The sequence below is a fragment of the Erpetoichthys calabaricus genome (assembly GCF_900747795.2).
Source record: "Erpetoichthys calabaricus chromosome 1 unlocalized genomic scaffold, fErpCal1.3 SUPER_1_unloc_26, whole genome shotgun sequence".
Taxonomy (NCBI): domain Eukaryota; kingdom Metazoa; phylum Chordata; class Cladistia; order Polypteriformes; family Polypteridae; genus Erpetoichthys; species Erpetoichthys calabaricus.
In genome coordinates, this window is record NW_026261592.1 from 1,083,355 (window position 1) to 1,106,116 (window position 22,762).

At 42.2% G+C, this 22,762-nt stretch overlaps 1 protein-coding gene across 1 annotated transcript in view; it reads left to right on the plus strand.

The window, feature by feature from the left end:
* LOC114643290 (NACHT, LRR and PYD domains-containing protein 12-like) overlaps positions 1-22,762 on the plus strand; it is a 547,995-nt gene that overhangs the window by 43,194 nt on the left and 482,039 nt on the right. Inside the window, exons 2-5 of the mRNA XM_051921829.1 lie at positions 995-1,161; positions 12,114-12,280; positions 12,481-12,655; positions 13,548-13,613. Coding sequence (XP_051777789.1) covers positions 1,077-1,161; positions 12,114-12,280; positions 12,481-12,655; positions 13,548-13,613 — 493 coding nt within the window. The 5' untranslated portion in view covers positions 995-1,076. The remainder of the gene's footprint in view (positions 1-994; positions 1,162-12,113; positions 12,281-12,480; positions 12,656-13,547; positions 13,614-22,762) is intronic.

The window sequence follows — 22,762 nt, forward strand, 5'->3', positions numbered from 1 at the left end:
TGGGGAACCCAGCATGGAATGCCCTCTTTGATTACCAATTTTAAGCCACACACCCCTTACAGCGCAGCAGATTTCACCAATGAAGAAGTAAGGGCAGTAGTGGAAAAAGCTCAAGCAGGATCTGCACCAGGACTATCGGGCATCATGTATAAGACCTACAAGAACTGTCCGCAGGCTCTGAGTAGAATATCTAAGGTGTTGTAGGCACTCTGCCAGTGTTCAATGCTGATGTTCCTACTTTTTCTTCCCGAGAGACACTTTGTTCCTAAAGAACTGAATTTGGCAGGATTGACCACTTCAGAGAAATTTTACTGCTAGAAGTCAAAGAGAAAATATTCTGGTTCATTATTGCCAAAAAATGAACAATAGATGGGTCTTCATAGCACATTGTATTGAACATCTATGAGTGTCTCAAGGAAGAGACATTTTGGAGGAAGTAAAAAATTAAAGTATATTTCTGTTTATGAAGTGAAGTTATTAATAAGATAACGAAATATCAATTAATGACAAAGTAATCTATCTGATTTTATAATGCCGATTCTAACAGAGGTTGTTACGTCACCATTTATTGTGATTGACAATGAAAGTGAAGCTTCTCTATGTAGTCGCAACAGCTCTGTTTCCACAAAAGGTGTTAAGACTGTCATACAACGTGAGAAGAACCTCCTGTGACGTCACCCCTGCAGGCTTCCACGTCCACTGGAGAACCTTAAGGGGCTCCAGACTGATCAGGAGTGGACACGGCCATTGAGTTGACATGTCACAAAAATGTTTTATTGTTTTCTTACTCGAGGTTCACAACTGGAGTTCAGCTACTGAGTCCCTTGTTAGGTTTTTAAAAGCTCAGATGTTTGTGGACCTTCACATGGAGATCATGTCCTTTAAGTGTTCAAATGAGTGACATACCTAAGTCTGCCATCTCCCTACTTAGCTCTTGTTATTTTTTGTTTTTTTTATTTTTAATTTTAATGTCCTCTTTGTTTTGTTTCCACAGTCCTTGCCTGCTGAGAGCTCACTTGAACTTTGGTGAAAGGAGCCTTTAGAAGACACAGTCATTTAAACAACAAAACCTAAAGATGAGTGAAGACAGCTTGTGTAAGAAGTTTGTGTCAATGATCTCCAGGAAAGGAAGATCTGATAAAGACATTGCTGCTCTGTCTGGTGAGAAAAACTTTGTGAATTTCTCCTTGAATTTCAAAATCTTCATCCCAAACAGTTTGAAAGACACACACTTTATGTACAAAACCAAATTCCTTGTGTGTGTTATTATTATTATTTTTTGGCATATTGTTTGATTTGTGAATGTTCAGTGGGTGGACTGTTGACTTCTATCACTCACTGTGTTGGATTCTTGCTGTTTGTGCTTTATTCTTTGTGACTTCACATCTGATTGTCACTGAGCAGAGCTTTTACAACTCCATAGTTGAATGTTGTTTAAATGTTCCATATGTGCTGTTAACAGTAAGTTCATGTCATATTAGTGTGCTCTTTTATTATCACTCTTTTACTTTCTGCTCTTGGTGCTTCTGCAGTGCTCCTTAGAAGACACACATGAGGCACCACAGCTTTCAGATGAGAGCGACCCTTAAAAACACAGCCCTTTACAAAAATAGGCCTCAGTGCCTCTTTCTACAATTAATCCACATAAGAAGAGCACTGCAAATCAAGCAGGATTGCTTAGACATTTTAAAACACTCTCATTCAGTTTCCTTTTCACCCGCTCTGTTTTTTTAGTGTACCTGTCCATCTCTGTTTTCTATAAAATAAGTTGTTACATTTCTTAGTTTACAAATGAAGCAACTGAACTCACTACAAGAAATGCTGCACTGTAATGATCTTTAGATTATCACCGTTCATTTTGAAGACGTTTATACAGAACATTGTACAAAAAATATGTAAATTGAATTGGAGTGTTTATAATGAAACTGCTAAGTGCAGGCTACAGTTACAGCCATAGCTGAATGAGAAATAAAACAAAAAAATAAACACAAAAACACACTTGCTATGCGTGTGATGTGCTGACTAGTTAGTGTGGTGAGCCCAACTTCAGTCAAGTGTAATGTCTGGTATTAGATGGTAAGCTAAACACACTCTCAAAAATGCAATGCAGCTGAAATAAAGATTTGTAATTTAAATTCTGAAATTGCATAACTTTAGGTTAACTCTTTGGATTGAAGGAAATGTTCAGAGTAGGAATAATTGAAAAGACCCACCGATTCAGCTGTCCTAAATCCTCCCATGCACTACAGAAGTTGCCCAAGGTCCAAGGGTGGTTGGGTTAAGAAAGTCATTGATGGTCATGATGAAGATGGCTGTAGGACAAACTAGGATGTTATTCACCTTTAAAGGATAATTTCAATATTTTTCAAGTCAAAGTTATTTCTTCACAGTCATTGTGTATCATAGTTTCCTGCACAAAATTGCACTCTAAAGTGAAGTATATTTAATAAACCTTACATAGACTGTTCTTGCCTTTTATAATGGAGGTGAAGAGTACTAGTGTCCTAAAGTGAAAAAAAGCCCTAAAATTTACCGAATATGTCCACTTTGAAGTGGCAAAGGTTTCAGTTTAAGCAAATGTGCCTTTTCCATTTCTGAAGAATAATCGTCACGACACCCCACTATAGCCCTGTGGAGGTGCCTTAACAGGATGGGGTACCAGACACACTGTTGTGGGCTTTTCTGTCCCAGTGCAGCTGGACTGAAACCTTTGTCTGCATTGCTGGCAGTAAATCCGACTCAATCCTGGTGTGTGTGACTCCCTCAGGGCTACCATTTGTCACCGAATTTTGTTCATAATTTTTATGGACAGAATTTCTAGGTTCAGCCAAGGATAGAATTGTGTCCAGTTCAATGATCTCAGGATTACATCTCTGTTTTTTGAAGATAATGTGGTCCTGCTGGCTTCATCGTGCTGTGACCTCAGGTGTTCACTGGAGTTGATTGCAGTCAAGTGTGAAGTGGTCAGGATGAGGATCAGCACCTCCAAGTCTGAGGTCATGATTCTCAGCTGGAAGAGGGTGGAGTGCCATCTCCAGTTTGTGGATGAGGTTCTGCCTTAAGTGGAGGAGTTTAAGTATCTCAGGGTCTTGTTCACAAGTGAGGGAAGAAGGAAGCAGGAGATTGACAGGTGGATCAGAGTGGTGCCTGAAGTTATGTAGATGTTATACCGGTGAGTCTTATTGAAGAGAGAGCTGATGTGAAAAGTATAGGTTACAGGAAACTGGTGGATCTACATTACTGTCTTTACCTCTTGTCACAAGCTTTACATAGTGAATGAAAGAACTAGACTGTGGATACAAATAGCAGAAATGATTTCCTTTTGCAGAGTGTCTGGGCTTAACTATAGAGAGAGGGTGAAAACATTTAGGAGGATCTCATAGTAGAACTGCTGCTCCTCAAATTCAAAAGAGCAGGTTGGTATGGTTTGGGTATCTGATTAGGACACCTCCTGGACACCTCTTTGAGAAGCTCTTTCAGGCATGCCCAACCACGAGGACACATCAGGGAAAACCCAGGACATGCTGGACAGATTATATCTCTCAGCTGGCCCTGGAACCTCACAGTGTCCTCCTGGAGGATTTGAATGGAACAGAAAAGAGATGTCTCAGCATTTTTGCCCAGACTACTGTTCCATGACCTAGATTTAGATAAGTGGCAGAAAATGGATGAATGAATGGACAACAAAGGCATATTGGAAATAAATTTTTTATTATTAGAGATTCCTGGTACTGTTTTGTCAAAGCAGGGATACATTTCTTGCTCAGGTAGCAGCAGTGGCTCACACTCCTGCAATCACAACCCCCAAGTTCTTGCTCCCTCTGCTTCCCACTTGTGTTCTACTTGTTTTCCTGCAGTTCTGTTTCTTCTGTGGTTATGTTCTGCCATTGCTTTCAATAACATACAGATGTCCACTAAAATAATATTTTCTTTCCTAATTTCCTTTTTTTCCTAAACTGTGATTACTTCTTTGCTCATTACATTCTGTTATTTTCCATAGCTAGCAGATCAAGATTCTCAGTGGGCTGTATGATGAAAAGTGCTTATTAGACTTTTATCGTATTTTATACACATAACAATGAACTTATTGCATTGACATTCATTTTAAAAAAAAATCAGCATATTCCTGAAAGAGCCAAGCTACATGCATATCACATCACATGTGATAAAAAAAAAAAATATTCTGAAAATGAAAAAGGTAGATTGTGTGATAGAGCTCAGCCATGATGAAACATCCATCCATCCATTGTCTCCCGCTTATCCGAGGTCGGGTCGCGGGGGCAGCAGCTTGAGCAGAGATGCCCAGTCTTCCCTCTCCCCGGCCACTTCTTCTAGCTCTTCCGGGAGAATCCCGAGGCGTTCCCAGGCCAGTCGAGAGACATAGTCCCTCCAGCGTGTCCTGGGTCTTCCCCGGGGCCTCCTCCCGGTTAGACGTGCCCGGAACACCTCACCAGGGAGGCGTCCAGGAGGCATCCTGATCAGATGCCCGAGCCACCTCATCTGACTCCTCTCGATGCGGAGGAGCAGTGGCTCTACTCTGAGCCCCTCCCGGATGACTGAGCTTCTCACCCTATCTTTAAGGGAGAGCCCAGTCACCCTGCGGAGGAAACTCATTTCAGCTGCTTGTATTCGCAATCTTGTTCTTTCGGTGACTACCCATAGCTCATGACCATAGGTGAGGGTAGGAACATAGATCGACTGGTAAATTGAGAGCTTCGCCTTGCGGCTCAGCTCCTTTTTCACCACGACAGACCGATGCAGCGTCCGCATTACTGCAGATGCCGCACCGATCCGCCTGTCGATCTCACGCTCCATTCTTCCCTCACTCGTGAACAAGACCCCGAGATACTTGAACTCCTCCACTTGGGGCAGGATCTCGCTACCAACCCTGAGAGGGCACTCCACCCTTTTCCGGCTGAGGACCATGGTCTCGGATTTGGAGGTGCTGATTCTCATCCCAGCTGCTTCACACTCGGCTGCGAACTGATCCAGAGAGAGCTGAAGATCACGGCCTGATGAAGCAAACAGGACAACACCATCTGCAAAAAGCAGTGACCCAATCCTGAGCCCACCAAACCGGACCCCCTCAACACCCTGGCTGCGCCTAGAAATTCTGTCCATAAAAGTTATGAACAGAATCGGTGACAAAGGGCAGCCCTGGCGGAGTCCAACTCTCACTGGAAACGGGTTCGACTTACTGCCGGCAATGCGGACCAAGCTCTGGCAACGATCGTTCCGGGGCCGAACAGCCCTTATCAAGGGGGCCAGTACCCCATACTCTCGGAGTACCCCCCACAGGATTCCCCGAGGGACACGGTCGAATGCCTTTTCCAAGTCCACAAAACACATGTAGACTGGTTGGGCAAACTCCCATGCACCCTCCAGGACCCTGCTAAGGGTATAGAGCTGGTCCACCGTTCCGCGACCAGGACGAAAACCACACTGTTCCTCCTGAATCCGAGGCTCGACTATCCGACGGACCCTCCTCTCCAGGACCCCTGAATAGACTTTTCCAGGGAGGCTGAGGAGTGTGATCCCTCTGTAGTTGGAACACACCCTCCAATCCCCTTTCTTAAAGAGGGGGACCACCACCCCGGTCTGCCAATCCAGAGGAACTGTCCCTGAGGTCCATGCGATGTTGCAGAGGCGTGTCAAACAAGACAGTCCTACAACATCCAGAGCCTTGAGGAACTCCGGGCGTATCTCATTCACCCCCGGGGCCCTGCCACCAAGGAGTTTTTTGACCACCTCGGTGACCTCAGTCCCAGAGATGGGGGAGCCCACCTCTGAGTCCCCAGGCTCTGCTTCCTCATTGGAAGGCATGTTAATGGGATTGAGGAGGTCTTCGAAGTACTCCCCCTACTGACCCACAACGTTCTGAGTCGAGGTCAGCAGCGCACCATCCCCACCATATACAGTGTTGACACTACACTGCTTCCCCTTCCTGAGACGCCGGATGGTGGACCAGAACCTCCTCGAAGCCGTCCGAAAGTCGTTCTCCATGGTCTCCCCAAACTCCTCCCACGCCCGAGTTTTTGCATCAGCAACCACCAAAGCCGCATTCCGCTTGGCCTGCCGGTACCTATCAGCTGCCTCCAGGGTCCCACAGGACAAAAGGGACCGGTAGGACTCCTTCTTCAGCTTGACGGCATCCTTCACCGCCAGTGTCCACCAACGGGTTCGGTGATTGCCGCCACGACAGGCACCGACCACCTTACGGCCACAGCTCCGGTCAGCTGCCTCAACAATAGAGGCACGGAACATGGCCCATTCGGACTCAATGTCCCCCACCTCCCTCGGGATGTGGTCGAAGTTCTGCCGGAGGTGGGAGTTGAAGCTACTTCTGACAGGGGGCTCTGCCAGACATTCCCAGCAGACCCTCACAACATGTTTGGGCCTACCACGCCTGACCGGCATCCTCCCCCACCATCGAAGCAAACTCACCACCAGGTGGTGATCAGTTGACAGTTCCGCCCCTCTCTTCACCCGAGTGTCCAAGACATGTGGCCACAAGTCCGACGACACGACCACTAAGTCGATCATCGAACTGAGGCCTAGGGTGTCCTGGTGCCAAGTGCACATATGAACACCCCTATGCTTGAACATGGTGTTCGTTATGGACAATCCGTGACGAGCACAGAAGTCCAATAACAAAACACCACTCGGGTTCAGATCGGGGGGTCCATTCCTCCCAATCACGCCCTTCCAGGTCTCACTGTCATTGCCCACGTGAGCATTGAAGTCTCCCAGCAGAACGAGGGAGTCCCCAGAAGGTATGCCCTCTAGCACCCCTTCCAGGGACTCCAAAAAGGGTGGGTACTCCGAACTGCTACCCTCTTGTCCACCAGGGTAAACCCCAATGTACAGGCTCCAAGTCGGGGGGCAATAAGTATATCCACACCCGCTCGGTGCCTCTCACCGGGGGCAACTCCAGAGTGGTACAGAGTCCAGCCCCTCTCAAGGAGATTGGTTCCAGAGTCCAAGCTGTGCGTCGAGGTGAGTCCGACTATATCTAGCCGGAACCTCTCAACCTCACGCACTAGCTCAGGCTCCTTCCCCTTCAGAGAGGTGACATTCCACGTCCCAAGAGCCAGCTTCTGTAGCCGAGGATCGGACCGCCAAGGTCCCCGCCTTCGGCCACCACCCAACTCACACTGCACCCGACCTCCTTGGCTCCTCTCATAGGTGGTGAGCCCATGGGAAGGGAGACCCACGTTGCCTCTTCGGGCTGTGCCCGGCCGTGCCCCATGGGTGCAGGCCCGGCCACCAGGCGCTCGCCATCGAGCCCCACCTCCAGGCCTGGCTCCAGAGTGGGGCCCCGGTGACCCGCGTCCGGGCAAGGGAAAACGCCGTCCAAAATTGTTTTCCATCGTAGGAGGTTTGTTTAACCGCTCTTTGTCTCATCCCTCACCTAGGACCAGTTTGCCTTGGGTGGCCCTACAAGGGGCATAAAGCCCCGGACAACAGAGCTCCTAGGATCATTGGGACACGCAAACCTCTCCACCACGATAAGGTGGCGGTTAAAGGAGGGGCATGATGAAACAATTATCAATAAAACATGATGAGTCGCTGTTGAGGTGGATATAGTCATAGAAAGCGAACAACACTTTGTAGTCACACATGTGCAAATGGGAAACTGTTTCTCTCTTAAATAATGTTGTTTCTTATTCAAACCAGGGGTTGGCACTGCCATTTAATACTTTCTCCCTTTGTCCCTCTGCAGACCAACCAAAGAACCCTCCAAGTAAAGTCACTTCAGGGCTACAACTCCTCCTACAGGTGACATCACTTCCGCCTCCCAGAACCCTCCTCCTCGTGATCTCATTTCCAGTCCATGAATTCCCCCTTTTTCATGTGTACTTCATATAAATAGAACAGCCTTCCCAATGTTAGTTCAGCTATGGACTCCAATCTGTGAAGACGTGTTTTCTTTTTGCCTCTGCTTATTTTTGGTATATATACATGTGTGTATATATATAATATATATGGTTGAAATAGTTTTACTGTCAAATAATGCAAAGAGTACGCGACACCGACTTGCTGACCAACCACAAGCGTTACCTGGTAGGTAACCACCCATACAATCAGATTGTGATTCAGACTACGAATGCCATGAATATATATATATATATATATATATATATATATATATATATATATATATATATATATATATATATATATATATATATATTAAATATATATATATATATTGGCTGTGTAAACCTGTGCTGTAAAAAGCACAGTGTCCTAGAAATTATTGAAATCATAAGAAAAAAAATTGAAATGTCGAGATGTCAGGTAATTGAAAGTTTCTTCAGAGGTTTCCTTCTGCCAGCGTGCTCACCTCGCTTGTGTATTATCGGAGTTATAGACGTTGCCCCGACTCCACCGCTCACTTCCGTGCCGGACAGACATCCACACTTCCACGCATAGACGTTTATATATAAGATATATATACAGGGTAGGATTCAAAAGTAATGAGCCTTTGTTCAAAAAGACAAATTTATTGAGCAAATCGGTACAACTAATTAATAGTCTTCAAAATAGGCACCTCCTGCATCAATACACTTTTGTAGGCGGCTTTTCCATGACTCGAAGGCGTCCACGTAGGCCTGTTCAGGGATGGCTGCAAGGGCTGCCTTGACATTTGCTTGGATGTCCTCGATCGAGTCGAAGCGTTTTCCTTTCAGCGCTGATTTTAAGTGCAGAAACAAGAAGAAGTCAGAAGGCGACACGTCTGGACTGTAGGGAGGCTGGGGGACCACCGGAACGTTCACCCGGGCCAGGTAGGCGCTCACGATGAAGGCGGTGTGGCTGGGCGCGTTATCGTGGTGAAGCTTCCAGCTGTCCTTGATGTCAATTCGCTTGAGCGTGACGCTTCTTTTCAGCCTTTTCAGGACTTCCAAGTAGTAAGCAGCATTCATGGTCTGTCCTTGCGGGACAAACTCGTAGTGGATGATCCCCTTCACTCCGAAGAAGGCAATGAGCAAGGTCTTCGTCTTCAACGCGTACTGTTGCTCTAACGAACTTTCCATTCCGCCGTGTAACGCACTACCGCACATGGGTTCCCGTCAAGGCCGATCCCACCGTCGCCATCACTGGCAAGTGTGGCACGCGCCGAGGTACGTTCGCGTCAGAACAAAATGAGGCTCATTACTTTTGAATCCTACCCTGTATGTATATGTATATATATATATATATATATATATATATATATATATATATATATATATATATGTATATATATATATGTATATATATATAAAATATATACATTAATAATAAACATTTATAAGAAAATCTAAACAAAGCACATAGCAGGCTTATTGGTCTCAACTTGCTGTTTGTAAACTCATTGAAATGGCGGTGCACGTGTGCCTGATTCTTGTGCCTCCTGTACAAAGAAAGGCATGGCGCTCTGAGCAAACCCTTGTCACACATCACAGATATAACTTGTTAAAAAAAAAAAATGTGATGTTTGTCTCTTTCGTGAAGCAATAACAGAAAGCGCTCCAACTTTTAAATTAGTTAATTACAGTTAATTATCAGTCAAATTAAATCAGTTGATTACAAACTGCCTGAAGGGCCCTGAGTTGCCTCGAAAGCTTGCATATTGTAATCTGTTCAGTTAGCCAATAAATGGGGTCATTTTGCTTGATTTCTCATTGAATGCATAATGGCTGACAGAGAACAACACCCTACTAAATCAGTTAACTAAGTTGCATCTGAAATTTACTCTATGCATACTAAAACAAACACCAAGATGGAAAGACAAGACAAACACAGAGTTTAGCTCAATAATCCATCCATTCAGTATCCAACCCACTATATCCTTACTACAGGACACGGGGGGTCTGCTGGAGCCAATCCCAGCCAACACAGGGAGCAAGGCAGGAAACAAATACCAGGCAGGGCGCAAGCCCACCGCCAGGCAAAGCTCAATAATGTGAGTGTTTATTTTACAACAGATCTTAGTCTTCTAACTTCTTAAAATAAGAAAGTGTTCATTTTACCACAATTAAAACACATAGAGAAACAGACTTAAAAATATAAGATTTTCTGCCATTTAAATGTTTTTAATGGTATATGTGTTTTTTTCGTGAAGATGACTGACTTAATAGCTGATTTAGACATCCTGGAGCCGACATTACAGAGACAATCAAAGATGAATGGCTCAATCCCAGTTCAGTTATAGGTTTAGGAGAGTCGGGTATGGATGGATGAATAGACTGACATCACAGTGTGACTGACTTGACATTGAAAAGTGTAATGAAAAATGATTTTCTGTTCACTTCATTTTCCTGCTGCTTAGAATACCTAAAATGCCAACACCACAATAGTTGAGTGTGATTTACAGATAGTCACACGCTTTTCTAACTTTAAAGCAACTTCCACATCAAGTTTGTGTTTTATAAATCCCAAATTCTGCTTAAGAAATGGCTTATGCACGTTTCCAGGCCCAGCAGTTGGTTAGTTTTCCTTCTAGGAGTCACAATGACTCTGAAAATACGAGAGAGAGACAGAGAGACCCAATATGACTCCTGAACACCTTTACATTTAAATGCTCTTCTAGTTTGTTACTAATATAAATGTGTAGCTAACTAAAGTTGTACCACTAAAAGGCGAGTGGCAGGCTTTTTCATGCCCTTCAGACCTTCATATGCAGGATTCATTAAGCCAGCTGTTCAGACAACAACAAGACAACTTTAAAAATCACCTAACATACAAAAGAGGCACCGCTGCCAATTGGCTAAAGTCGGGGGGCTTGTTATTCAAGAAGTCCAAACTTATTATGAAAATGACCCCAAAAGCCACCTCTGCCAATTGCGCCTCATCTTCACCACTACCGTGTGTGCATTTTGATTGGCTGAGAGATGACGTGAAAAATAGCAGACCAAGCTGGTTGGATGCATCGACATCACATGACATTGAATTGCCACTCACCTCACTCTTCAAATGTGGGAGCAGCTGACTAGCAGCACCTCAGTAATCAGATATAAACTGACAGGCAGATCCTGTGGAAATCGCTATTTCAGTTTATTTTGTCTTTCGTTCTTCATGGACTGCAGGCTCAGAGCGCTGTAACAAATTCACAGGTAACACAATTATAGACTTCATAAAATCATAATGCACACATATACACCAATGAAAGAGTTGGGATATTAAACATTTACTGCTGGAGCAGAAGTTGGGTGGAATGTGCGCCAGTAGCTCCACTCCAGTGTAGGACAAGTTGGCATTGTCGCATTTGGCTTGGCATTCTGTAGAACACAAGGCCTGACAATTAATCAGAATAAGAAGAGGAGCAGAAAGCCGATTGCACTGCCACTACCTGAATGGTGAAATGAAGGGCAAAACTGTGACTCTACCAACATTGTGATCATCTGAGTCATCTAAGAATGAAGATATAATTCAAAGATGAGCTAACATGTCTGTGGAGATGCCTTCACACAACAAAGGAACCCAAAAGGACATTCATGTTTTAGGCTTGTAACCCCAGATTAAACTCTGAATAAATCTGATGACTTTAAAAAAGACACTGGATCTGTAACAGGAAAGGACCTTTGATTCAGTTTGATCACCACAGGCTGCTGTTTCCTTTAAAGTTAGGTCATTTCTTTTGGAGCTGGAAGCTGACCACACTACAGTGACCAAGACAGCTGTTCTCTTTGAGCCTTGGAGATCAGAGCTCATTCAGTGTGTCAAAGATTGTATCCTCCAAACCTGAGCTTTGTGGTCAGTGATTGAATGTCTTGTTAATCATCTTGTTGATTTGGTGGTCCACTCATAAAGTGATATTACTGACCGAGCAAACCACACTGGCCATCACAGAGTTGTAGAACATGTAACGGATGTCACAACTCATATTAAAGGAGTACGGTCTCTTTTGGAAAAAGGGGTCTGCTCTGCCCTTTTTATCTACAGCAGCTCCATTGTGTTATGAGACCAGTTCAACCTGTCATTGACGTTATTCTCTCATATTTACTGTGTAAATAGATGAGCCCACTAGTTAGGACTGAGAGAGGTGGTCATGTCAGACTGAATTCTCATCCCTGAGCCTCCAACACAACCACATCTCTGAATTTTCATCTTTTCTCTTTCCATTTCAGGTTTAACACAAAAGTTTCCTAAAGTAATAAAAACCTTCTCTCATGAGGATCTCCTCAAGATCACTGACTTCTACAAGCCCCACCTGACTTATGTGATTGAATACGACATCACGAGTATCCTGCAGAACCTGGTCACCAAGAACATCCTCACCAATGATGAGGCCAAGGTAGGCAGGTTTCCCTGTCAGTATGAGGCACAGAGAGTTGAACAGAGACGGTGAGCTCAGGAGAATCATCTGAGACTGTCTGACCATCCATAGCAGGTCTTTCTGTTATTGTGAGGTCATCAGACCCTGCTGACCACTCTGCACTGCTCCCCCAGTGGTCTTTTTTAAACTGGCCCTTTGGTCACCCACTTGTCTTTCAGAGATTCAAAGCCAAAGAAAAGTCTGAGGGGCGAGCAGGTGTGGAGTCCTTCATCAGTGACATAATGAAGATGGACAGTGTGGTACTGGTGAGCCTGTGGGAGGCGCTGGCTGAAGAACTTGTGAGATTTCCATCACCAAACATGACAAGAATACTAGAGGAGGTTACAGAGGGCGGTGAGTTAATAGAGTTGTTTGTGACAATGAAACACTGAATGTGTAGAAATCACAAAAGGAGACAAAGAAAGAAACACAGGTACACCAAACACAACATTACTGTCTGTAGGCCGCCGGACACACAACTGTCAGGTCCGTCACTTACACCGAGACGCCTGATTGTTAGCCATCAATGCCAACACTTCGTCCAGTTCCCCTCATTTTCTCTTTTATGTGTCTATTAAAGTCTTTAAAGGGGTCAGTGGTCCTTCCATATTATTTAGTAACTGGTGTGCTACTGTCAACTATGTGCCACCTATCATGACCACACATTTGACTGGTATGTCTCCTACATGTCTCATACACTTTATAAGCCTACAATTACAGTGCACCTGGATGATCAGTAATAATATTTTCTTTTTCTTTACTTTAACAGGAAGCCACAGTTTCTGTTGTTTTCTGACACCCCTGATGTCAATGTGTGTAAATGTTAGCTTTAGATGCCCCCAGATGCTCACACTCATGCTCATGGTTGTTTTTTCAGATGTTTCCCCCTCAAATCCCCATGAAGCTTGTTGTTCCCCTGAGGCCTCAGTAAAGAATTCCTGCTCTCCACTTTGCCTTCTGCTCTGCTCAGCATGATACACACACAATATGTCTGCTGTCCATAATACTGTCTGGTGTGTCATTTTCTTGGTCTTCTTTCCTGGACAGTTAATTGCAGACCTCCCAATACTGACACACATTGGTGATTTGTTTTTTACTTTCAGACGTTAAGTCTTCATTGTTGCCTGACAAAGTGCACCTTCGTTTTTTATATTTTTCTGGTTGTATACCTCACTGTGTACTTCTGTATACTTTTGTTAATCTTCCTCTTTACTTCTGTAACTGATTTTTCTTGTTATCTCACCAGGACCAGACTTCTTGAAGGCCATTCAAGCCAGTCTCCAGCCCATTCCCATTGATGCTCCTATTAAAGGTAAGCCACTGGTCTTGTGTCTCCAGTCATCAGCTCCTCCATGACTCTGCTCCTCAGTTAGAACAATTGTGATGAGATCAGGCCATTCATCTCAAAAAGCTTACTAATCTTATTCAATATTTTTCAAAATAACTATCAGCTTTTGAAGGGTCCTATAGTCCACACTTTTTCCTTGTGTCTGTTGTTCTCTTTCTGGAGAAAAATGTTAACATCTGTGTTGTCCATCTAATATAATAAAATTCATTCACCATATAAATTACTTTCATAACGTTAACAACTTAATTTATGACACCGTCATCTGCCTCTGTTTAAGCTGAAAAGGTTCAACTCCTTCAGTCTGTCATCATAGTGCAGACCTCTCAGTCCTGAACCAGCCTTGTTGATCTTCTCTGGACTTTCTTTAGCGCTGCAACAGACTTTATGTGCCCGAAGATCAAAACTGCAAAAAAAAAGCTTTAGTATAACCTAACGTGACTTGTGCTCCACATGGGGGCGCTATATATAACTTGGCATCCTACTAGCCTTATTCATGGCTTCTCTCCACTGTCTTGATGTAATAATAATGATCATTTTACTACAATTCCCAGGCATTTCTTCTTTCAAGTTTCAGACCTCTGATTGTATATTTTAATCTAAAATGTTTACTTCCTACATGTAACACATAAAACATTAATTTACATTAAATCTCATCAGCCACATTTCTGCCCAAACCTCTATGCTCTCCGAATCCCTTTGGTTTTGCATTATGTACCAATACACCCAGTTTGCTATGTTTGTCAAGGTGAAGTGTCTGATCATTTTTTTTTATATTAAAAAGAGCATCACCCCCATCACTGACCCCTGAGGGACACCACTGTTAATTTGATCAAATTCTGATAAGGTTCTTCTACTCACATCTCTTTGCTTCTTGTGTTTGAGTCAATTCTGTACCCATAGACAGACTGTGCTTTTTATACTTTTACATGTATCTAGTCTGCTTTTGTTGCTTCCTCTTATAATTTCACCTCACTAGTGAGACATGATCTCCTCATCCAAACCCACTCTGACTGGTCACTGGCACTCCTGTTCCTCACATATGCTGTTATGATTCAGTGATCCTGAGGACTTCAGTTGCTCTTACTATATACTGTACATCATGAAGATCTCTGAGAGGCTGATCCTGAAACAGCTCTAACCTCTGGTTTCAGAACATCTCAATCTTCTGCAGTTTGCCTATCAGACACATGTAGGTGTTGAGGATGATCTTATCTTCATGCTCCACAAAGTCTACTCACATTAGGACAAAGCTGGTATCACAGTCAGCATAATATTGTTTGATTTATCCAGTATCTTTAACACCATTTTGCCTCATTGATTGGGGACTTCCTGAACAATAGACAGCAGATTGTGAGGCTAAGGGACTGTGTGTCAGAAATGGTGGTGTGAAATAATGGATTACCTCAGGGAACTATTCTGTCTCCCTTCCTGTTTACTTTTGCCACGTACAGAAATTCTCAGATGACTCCCCCATCATAGGCTGCATTGCTAACTGAAATGAGTCAGAGTACAGGAGGCTTGTGGAGGACCTTGTCATGTGGTGAAGGAAGAAACCACATGTGGCTCAGATGATTTAAGACACAGAGTTATAAACAGTCACTTGTTACATCTATAAACTCCTTTTCTTGTCCTCCACTATTTCTAAGGTTAGCCCAGTTAATGTTCAGGTAATTAATGTCTCCCATGACTGTAAAATCCCCCTTTAAACTGGTGTTTTTAATATTATAAAAGGATGTAAATTTAAACTATTTATGTCATTAGGTGGTCTGTAACACACTCTAAATATGAGTCCTTGATCCCTAATGCTGTCTCATCGTACCGAACATCCTCACTAAGCTGTGGCTCACCATCTAATTGAAGACACCTTACATTTAAATTGTGTTTTATATACATGGTGACTCCCCACACCTTTGTATTCGACATCTTGCTTGAAGAAGGGGCCTGAGTTTCCTCATAAGCTTGCATATTGTAATCTTTCTAATCAGCCAATAAAGGGGTAATTTTGCTTAACTTCTCACTACTGCTGTCTTCTTCTATAATACACTACCATGGCTGTTCGTTTGTCTGTCCAGGATTTTAAATCACCTGTAGCTTGCAAACCGTTTGACCTATTGACCTGAAATTTAGTACACATATACTACATGACGTCTACTCTCCACTTTCAGGTGATGATTGACCTCCAAGTTTATTCCTCTTTTTATTTTAAGAGAGAGTAGGGGTTAGTACAGATTTTGAATGAATAGTTATTATAATGAATTGGATATACAGAGTGTCAGGATTAAATTACAGTGAAGTTATGAGAAGGCCATGTTAAAGTAATGTGTTTTCAGTAGTTTTTTAAAGTGCTCCACTGTATCAGCCTGGCGAATTCCTACTGGCAGGCTATTCCAGATTTTAGGTGCATAACAGCAGAAGGCCGCCTCACCACTTCTTTTAAGTTTTGGTCTTGGAATTCTAAGGAGACACTCAGTTGAGGATCTGAGGTTACGATTTGGAATATAAGGTGTCAGACATTCCGATATGTAAGCCGGGGCGAGATTATTTAAAGCTTTATAAACCATAAACAGAATTTTAAAGTCAATTCTGAATGACGCAGGTAACCAGTGTAGTGACATCAAAACTGGAGAAATGTGTTCGGATTTTCTTTTCCTGGTAAGGATTCTAGCAGCTGCATTCTGCACTAATTGCAAACGATTGATGTCTTTTTTGGGTGGTCCTGAGAGGAGTGCATTACAGTAATCTAGCCGACTGAAAACAAACGCATGAACTAATTTCTCTGCATCTTTCGATGATATAAGAGGTCTAACTTTTGCTATGTTTCTTAAGTGAAAAAATGCTGTCCTAGTGATCTGATTAATATGCGATTTAAAATTCAGATTACAATCAACGGTTACCCCTAAGCTTTTTACCTCCGATTTGACTTTTAATCCTAATGCATCCAGTTTATTTCTAATAGCCTCACTGTATCCATTATTGCCAATCACTAGGATTTTGTTTTTTTCTTTATTTAATTTGAGAAAGTTACTATTCATCCATTCTGAGATACAGGTTAGACATTGTGTTAGCGAATCAAGAGATTTGGGGTCATCAGGTGCTATTGATACATACAGCTGTGTGTCATCAGCATAGCTGTGGTAGCTCACGTTGTGCCCTGAGATAATCTGACCTAATGGAAGCATGTAGATTGAGAAGAGCAGCGGACCCAGGATAGAGCCTTGTGGAACACCATATAGAATATCATGTGTCTTTGAGTTATAATTACCACAACTAACAAAGAATTTTCTCCCTGCCAGGTAGGATTCAAACCAATTTAAGACACTGCCAGAGAGGCCCACTCATTGACTAAGGCGATTCTTAAGAATATTATGATCAATGGTGTCAAATGCGGCACTCAGATCTAAGAGGATGAGAACAGATAAATGGCCTCTGTCTGCATTTACCCGCAAGTCATTTACTACTTTAACGAGTGCAGTTTCTGTGCTGTGATTTGTTCTAAAACCTGACTGAAATTTATCAAGAATAGCATGTTTATTGAGGTGCTCATTTAACTGCATAATGACTGCCTTCTCTAGAATTTTACTTAAGTAAGGCAGGTTAGAGATGGGTCTATAATTTTCAAGAGCAGAGGGATCGAGATTATTTTTCTTAAGTAGGGGTTTAACTACCGCAGTCTTAAGACAGTCTGGGAAGACCCCTGTATCTAATGACGAATTTACTATGTCAAGAACATTATCAATAACCACGCCTGATACTTCTTTGAAAAAATTAGTTGGTTTTGGGTCAAGGGCACAGGTGGAGGGTTTCATTTGAGAAATTATTTTATGTAAATCAGGTAAATCTATCCTAGTGAAAGACTTTAATTTGTTTATTATGGAGTACTGGGGTTTAGGAGGATCCTTAGTGTTGGGGAGATATACTATGTTATTTCTAATATCATTAATTTTTTGATTGAAAAATACAGCGATAGCCTCACAGGTTTTACTGGTAGTACTTAGGAGGCATTCCTTTGAGTTACCTGGGTTTAACAGACGATCAATTGTCGAAAATAAGACTCTGGGATTACTAGCATTGTTATTTATAATCTTAGAGAAATAACAGCGCCCCTCAAGACGGACTGTGTTATTGTATTCTGTTATTTTAACTTTTAATATTTCATAGTCAATAGTTAGTTTAGTTTTCCTCCATTTACGCTCAGCTCTACGGCATGTTCTCTTTAAATCAGACACTCTTTGGGTCTTCCATGGTATAACAATGCTAGAAGATTTTTTACTGTCTTTTCAGGTGCAACTAAGTCAACAGCAGCCCTCACTTTAGTGTTAAATCTTTCCACCTTACTATTTACATTCTCCTCGCTATTATAGTTGGCACTATAAACGGACTGATTGGTTAGAATGTTTGTAAGTTTAAAAGCTGCTGATGAGTCAAAGAAGCGTTTTTTAACAATATGCTTCTCATGAGTGTTTGCTATCATTATTTCTGTATTGAAGAGTAGAAGAAAATGGTCTGATAGACCAATATCAATGACCTGCTTTATATCAACTTTTAGTCCTTTCGTAATCACTAAGTCTAACGTATGACCTGCTTTATGTGTAGGCTGATTAACGAGCTGTCTCAAATCAAGAGTCCAGGAGGTTCATAAATTCTTTTACTTTTTGGTCACACTGATTATCTATATGAAAATTAAAGTCGCCGACTATTAAGAGTGTGTCATAGTTCGTAATTAAAATTGACATCAAGTCAGAGAATTCCTCAAAGAAAGACGGGTTGAATTTTGGTGGTCTATGCACAGATAATACTAGAACGTGAGAATCTCCCTGAATAATAATGGCGAGATACTCAAAAGACTTGAATTTACCAAAACTGATATTTTTACATTTTAACCAGTTTGAGTAAATGTTTGCTAGTCTGCCCCCTCTCTTTCCTTGGCGATCAGCACGAGTAAAACTGTAATCCGGAGGCTACTAACCCCTACTCTCTCTTCTGTTTCCTTTTCCGGTATCCTGTTGGTGGTGGCGTGCGCCACCACCATCTACCCAAAGCACCATGATGTTCCAACAATGATGGATGGATTAAAAGCCAGAAGTCTGTATGACCATCAGCATCAAGTGACTCCGTGAAAAACCCGAACTACAAAGAGGACTATCTCATTTATGTTAGGTAGAATGCCCAGAGGGGACTGGGCGGTCTCGTGGCCTGGAACCCCTACAGATTTTATTTTTTTCTCCAGCCTTCTGGAGTTTTTTTTTTGTTTTTTCTGTCCACCCTGGCCATCGGACCTTACTCCTTTCTATGTTAACTAATGTTGTCTTATTTTAATTTCTTATTTTGTCTTTTATTTTTCTTCTCTTCATTATGTAAAGCACTTTGAGCTACTTTTTATATGAAAATGTGCTATATAAATAAATGTTGTTGTTGTAGAATCAACTCTCAGCAGCAGCCAACAGGTTAGCCATGTGACACATGTGTACGGGCTCCGTTCTCATTTCCTACCACCTTCGTCGTCACTTCCTCTACCTATTCATATCTTAAATCATTCTTGAGGCAGACTGAAGTGCCAGCTTAAGTGACAAATTAAGGACAATGTACTAAGTAATTGTAACACAAACACTGACTTAATCAGTTTTAACGTAAAAAGATAAAGAAGAAAAGAAAAGAAGAGCTGCTCAGGAAGCAACAAGAGCATCAACCTCTGAGCAAATGAATAATAAATGTACAGAGAAAGAAAGAGGATGAAAACTAGGAATGCTCAAGTCAAGTGTATTCACTGCACATCACTGGTAATATTATAAATGCAGTGCATTCCAGGCATATTGAGACCCCTTCACTTTCCGCACATTTTATTCTGTTGTAGATTTAATTTGAAATTGAGTACTAGGGTGTTGTACCGTGTTAGCCATTATGAATGTAGAGAAAAGCCAAGCAAAATGACACCTTTTATTGGCTAACTAAAAAGATTACAATATGCAAGCTTTCGAGGCAACTCAGGCCCCTTCTTCAGGCAAGATGTAATACAGAAACTGGAGTTTCTTATGTTTATATACACACTCTAGGACAAGAAACAACATTGGTAAATATTTAAATGAGAAATTTTAAATGTAAACAATTAATAGATTCATTCAGGCTAGGGTTAATTTAACAAGAGGGAAAAGAACAATGTATTGTCAAGATCTCTGGGTAAGATAACTGTTCAACAAAGTCTTTTGAAGTTTGTAATGAGTTTTTTCAAAACAATGTGGGTCTGTAGTCAGGTTGTCTGTCATTCTGAGAGATGTAAACAATCCTCATATCTGGCCATAAAACTCTTGTCTTTATTCAATCCATGTTGTAAAGTATTAAATTTTAGCATAAGTTTAACTTCCCATTCTTTTCTCTCTTGCTGTGTTTTGAAGTTGTCCATAAGCACTGTGACTTTAAAGTCCTTCTCACAGTGTCCATGGCTGTTGAAGTGGGCCGCTACAGGAACATCTGTGTTGCCATGTTTAATGTGGAACCTGTGGAAATTCATTCTCTGGCGGAGTGTTTGTCCAGTTTCTCCCACATAGAGTGCAGTGTCAGGACATTTCATGCAGAAAATTAGGTAGACTACATTAGATGATCTGCAAGAAAATGATCCCTTTATGTGATGTTCAAGTCGGCAGTGTGGTATAACTATATGGTCTGTATCATAGATGTGGGCACATGTTTTGCATCTTTTCTGTAGGCATGGAGATGTGCCATTTTCTGTTGGTTCACTTAGGGAGCCTCGGACAATTAATTGTTGAAGGTTTGGTGGTTGTCTGTATGTCAGGAGGGGAGGTTCAGGAAATACATTTTTCAGTGTTTGGTCATTGTTTAGTATTGGCTGAAGTTCTTTTATAATTTTTCGAAGTGTTTCAAGATGTGGGTTGTAGGTGACAACAAGGGGGATGCGATCCTTGTTGTCTTTGTTTTTATATTCCAGAAGGTTTTCTCTAGGTATGGCAGTAGCTCTTCTTATTTGAGTGTCTGTTGTTTTCGGGGTGTAACCTTGTCTGATGAAATCTTGTCTGAGCTCCTGCAGTTGTTGATCCCGGTCTGTCGGGTCTGAGCAAATACGATTGTACCGTATTGCTTGGCTGAAAATAATGGAGCGCCTTATATGCTTGGGGTGGAAGCTATCACTTTTCAGGTAGGTCCGTCTGTCTGTCTGTTTGTGAAAAACAGAAGTTACAAGGGTGTTGTCTTTCAGTTGAACGGTGGTGTCAAGGAAGCTGACTTCTGTTTTTGAGTAATTCAGCTTCAGCTTTATGTTGGGGTGAAAACAATTATATTCATTATGAAAATGGAGGAGGTCCTTCTCACTGGCAGTCCAGATTATGAAGATGTCATCTATGTAACGGAGATACAACATTGGTTTTACGATGCACATTGACATGAAATCTTCCTCCAATTTTGCCATAAAAAGATTTGCATAGTGAGGTGCAAACCGACAGCCCATTGCAGTCCCCATTTGTTGCAAGTAGCAATCTTGACCAAAAGAGAATAGATTATGTGTCACAGTGAATTTTATCATTTCTATTACTGACTTTGTGGGTAAATCATGTTGTTTGAGGTACATTTCACATGCCAATATGCCATCATCATGGGGGATGTTAGTGTAAAGTGCCTCAACATCCACAGTGGCCACTAAGGTTCCCTCAGGTAAGGGGCCTAAAGCAGACAGTTTTTTTAAGAAGTCAGTTGTGTCCTGGATGTAGCTGGTTGTATTACGGGCAAGAGGTTTAAGGATGTGCTCCACCCAATCTGAAACATTTTCTGTAAGGGAGCCAATTTCTGAGATTATAGGCCTTCCTGGGTTCCCTTCTTTGTGGATTTTAGGAAGCATGTAGAAGTAACCAATTTTGGGGTTCTCAGGAATTAAACTGTGTACATGATCCCTGATGTCAAGAGGAAAGCTACTTACTAATTTTTTTAGTTCCTTTTTGTAGAGATCTGTTGGGTCTTCTTGCAGTTTGTAATAATGCTTTAGGCCCCTTACCTGAGGGAACCTTACTGGCCACTATGGATGTTGAGGCACTTTACACTAACATCCCCCATGATGATGGCATATTGGCATGTGAAATGTACCTCAAACAACATGACTTACCCACAAAGTCAGTAATAGAAATGATAAAATTCACTCTGACACATAATCTATTCTCTTTTGGACAAGATTGCTACTTGCAACAAATGGGGACTGCAATGGGCTGTCGGTTTGCACCTCACTAAGCAAACCTATTTATGGCAAAATTGGAGGAAGATTTCATGTCAATGTGCATCGTAAAATCAATGTTGTATCTCCGTTACATAGATGACATCTTCATAATCTGGACTGCCAGTGAGAAGGACCTCCTCCATTTTCATAATGAATATAATTGTTTTCACCCCAACATAAAGCTGAAGCTGAACTACTCAAAAACAGAAGTCAGCTTCCTTGACACCACCGTTCAACTGAAAGACAACACCCTTGTAACTTCTATTTTTCACAAACTGACAGACAGACGGACCTACCTGAAAAGTGGTAGCTTCCACCCCAAGCATATAAGGCGCTCCATTATTTTCAGCCAAGCAATACGGTACAATCGTATTTGCTCAGACCCAACAGACCAGGATAAACAACTGCAGGAGCTCAGACAAGATTTCATCAGACAAGGTTACACCCCGAAAACAACAGACACTCAAATAAGAAGAGCTACTGCCATACCCAGAGACAACCTTCTGGAATATAAAAACAAAGACAACAAGGATCGCATCCCCCTTGTTGTCACCTACAACCCTCATCTTGAAACACTTCGAAAAATTATAAAAGAACTTCAGCCAATACTAAACAATGACCAAACACTGAAAAATGTATTTCCTGAACCTCCCCTCCTGGCATACAGACAACCACCAAACCTTCAACAATTAATTGTCCGAAACTCCCTAAGTGAACCAACAGAAAATGGCACATCTCCATGCCTACAGAAAAGATGCAAAACATGTGCCCACATCTATGATACAGACCGTATAGTTATACCACACTGTCGACTTGAACATCACATCAAGGGATCATTTTCCTGCAGATCATCTAATGTAGTCTACCTAATTTTCTGCATGAAATGTCCTGACACTGCACT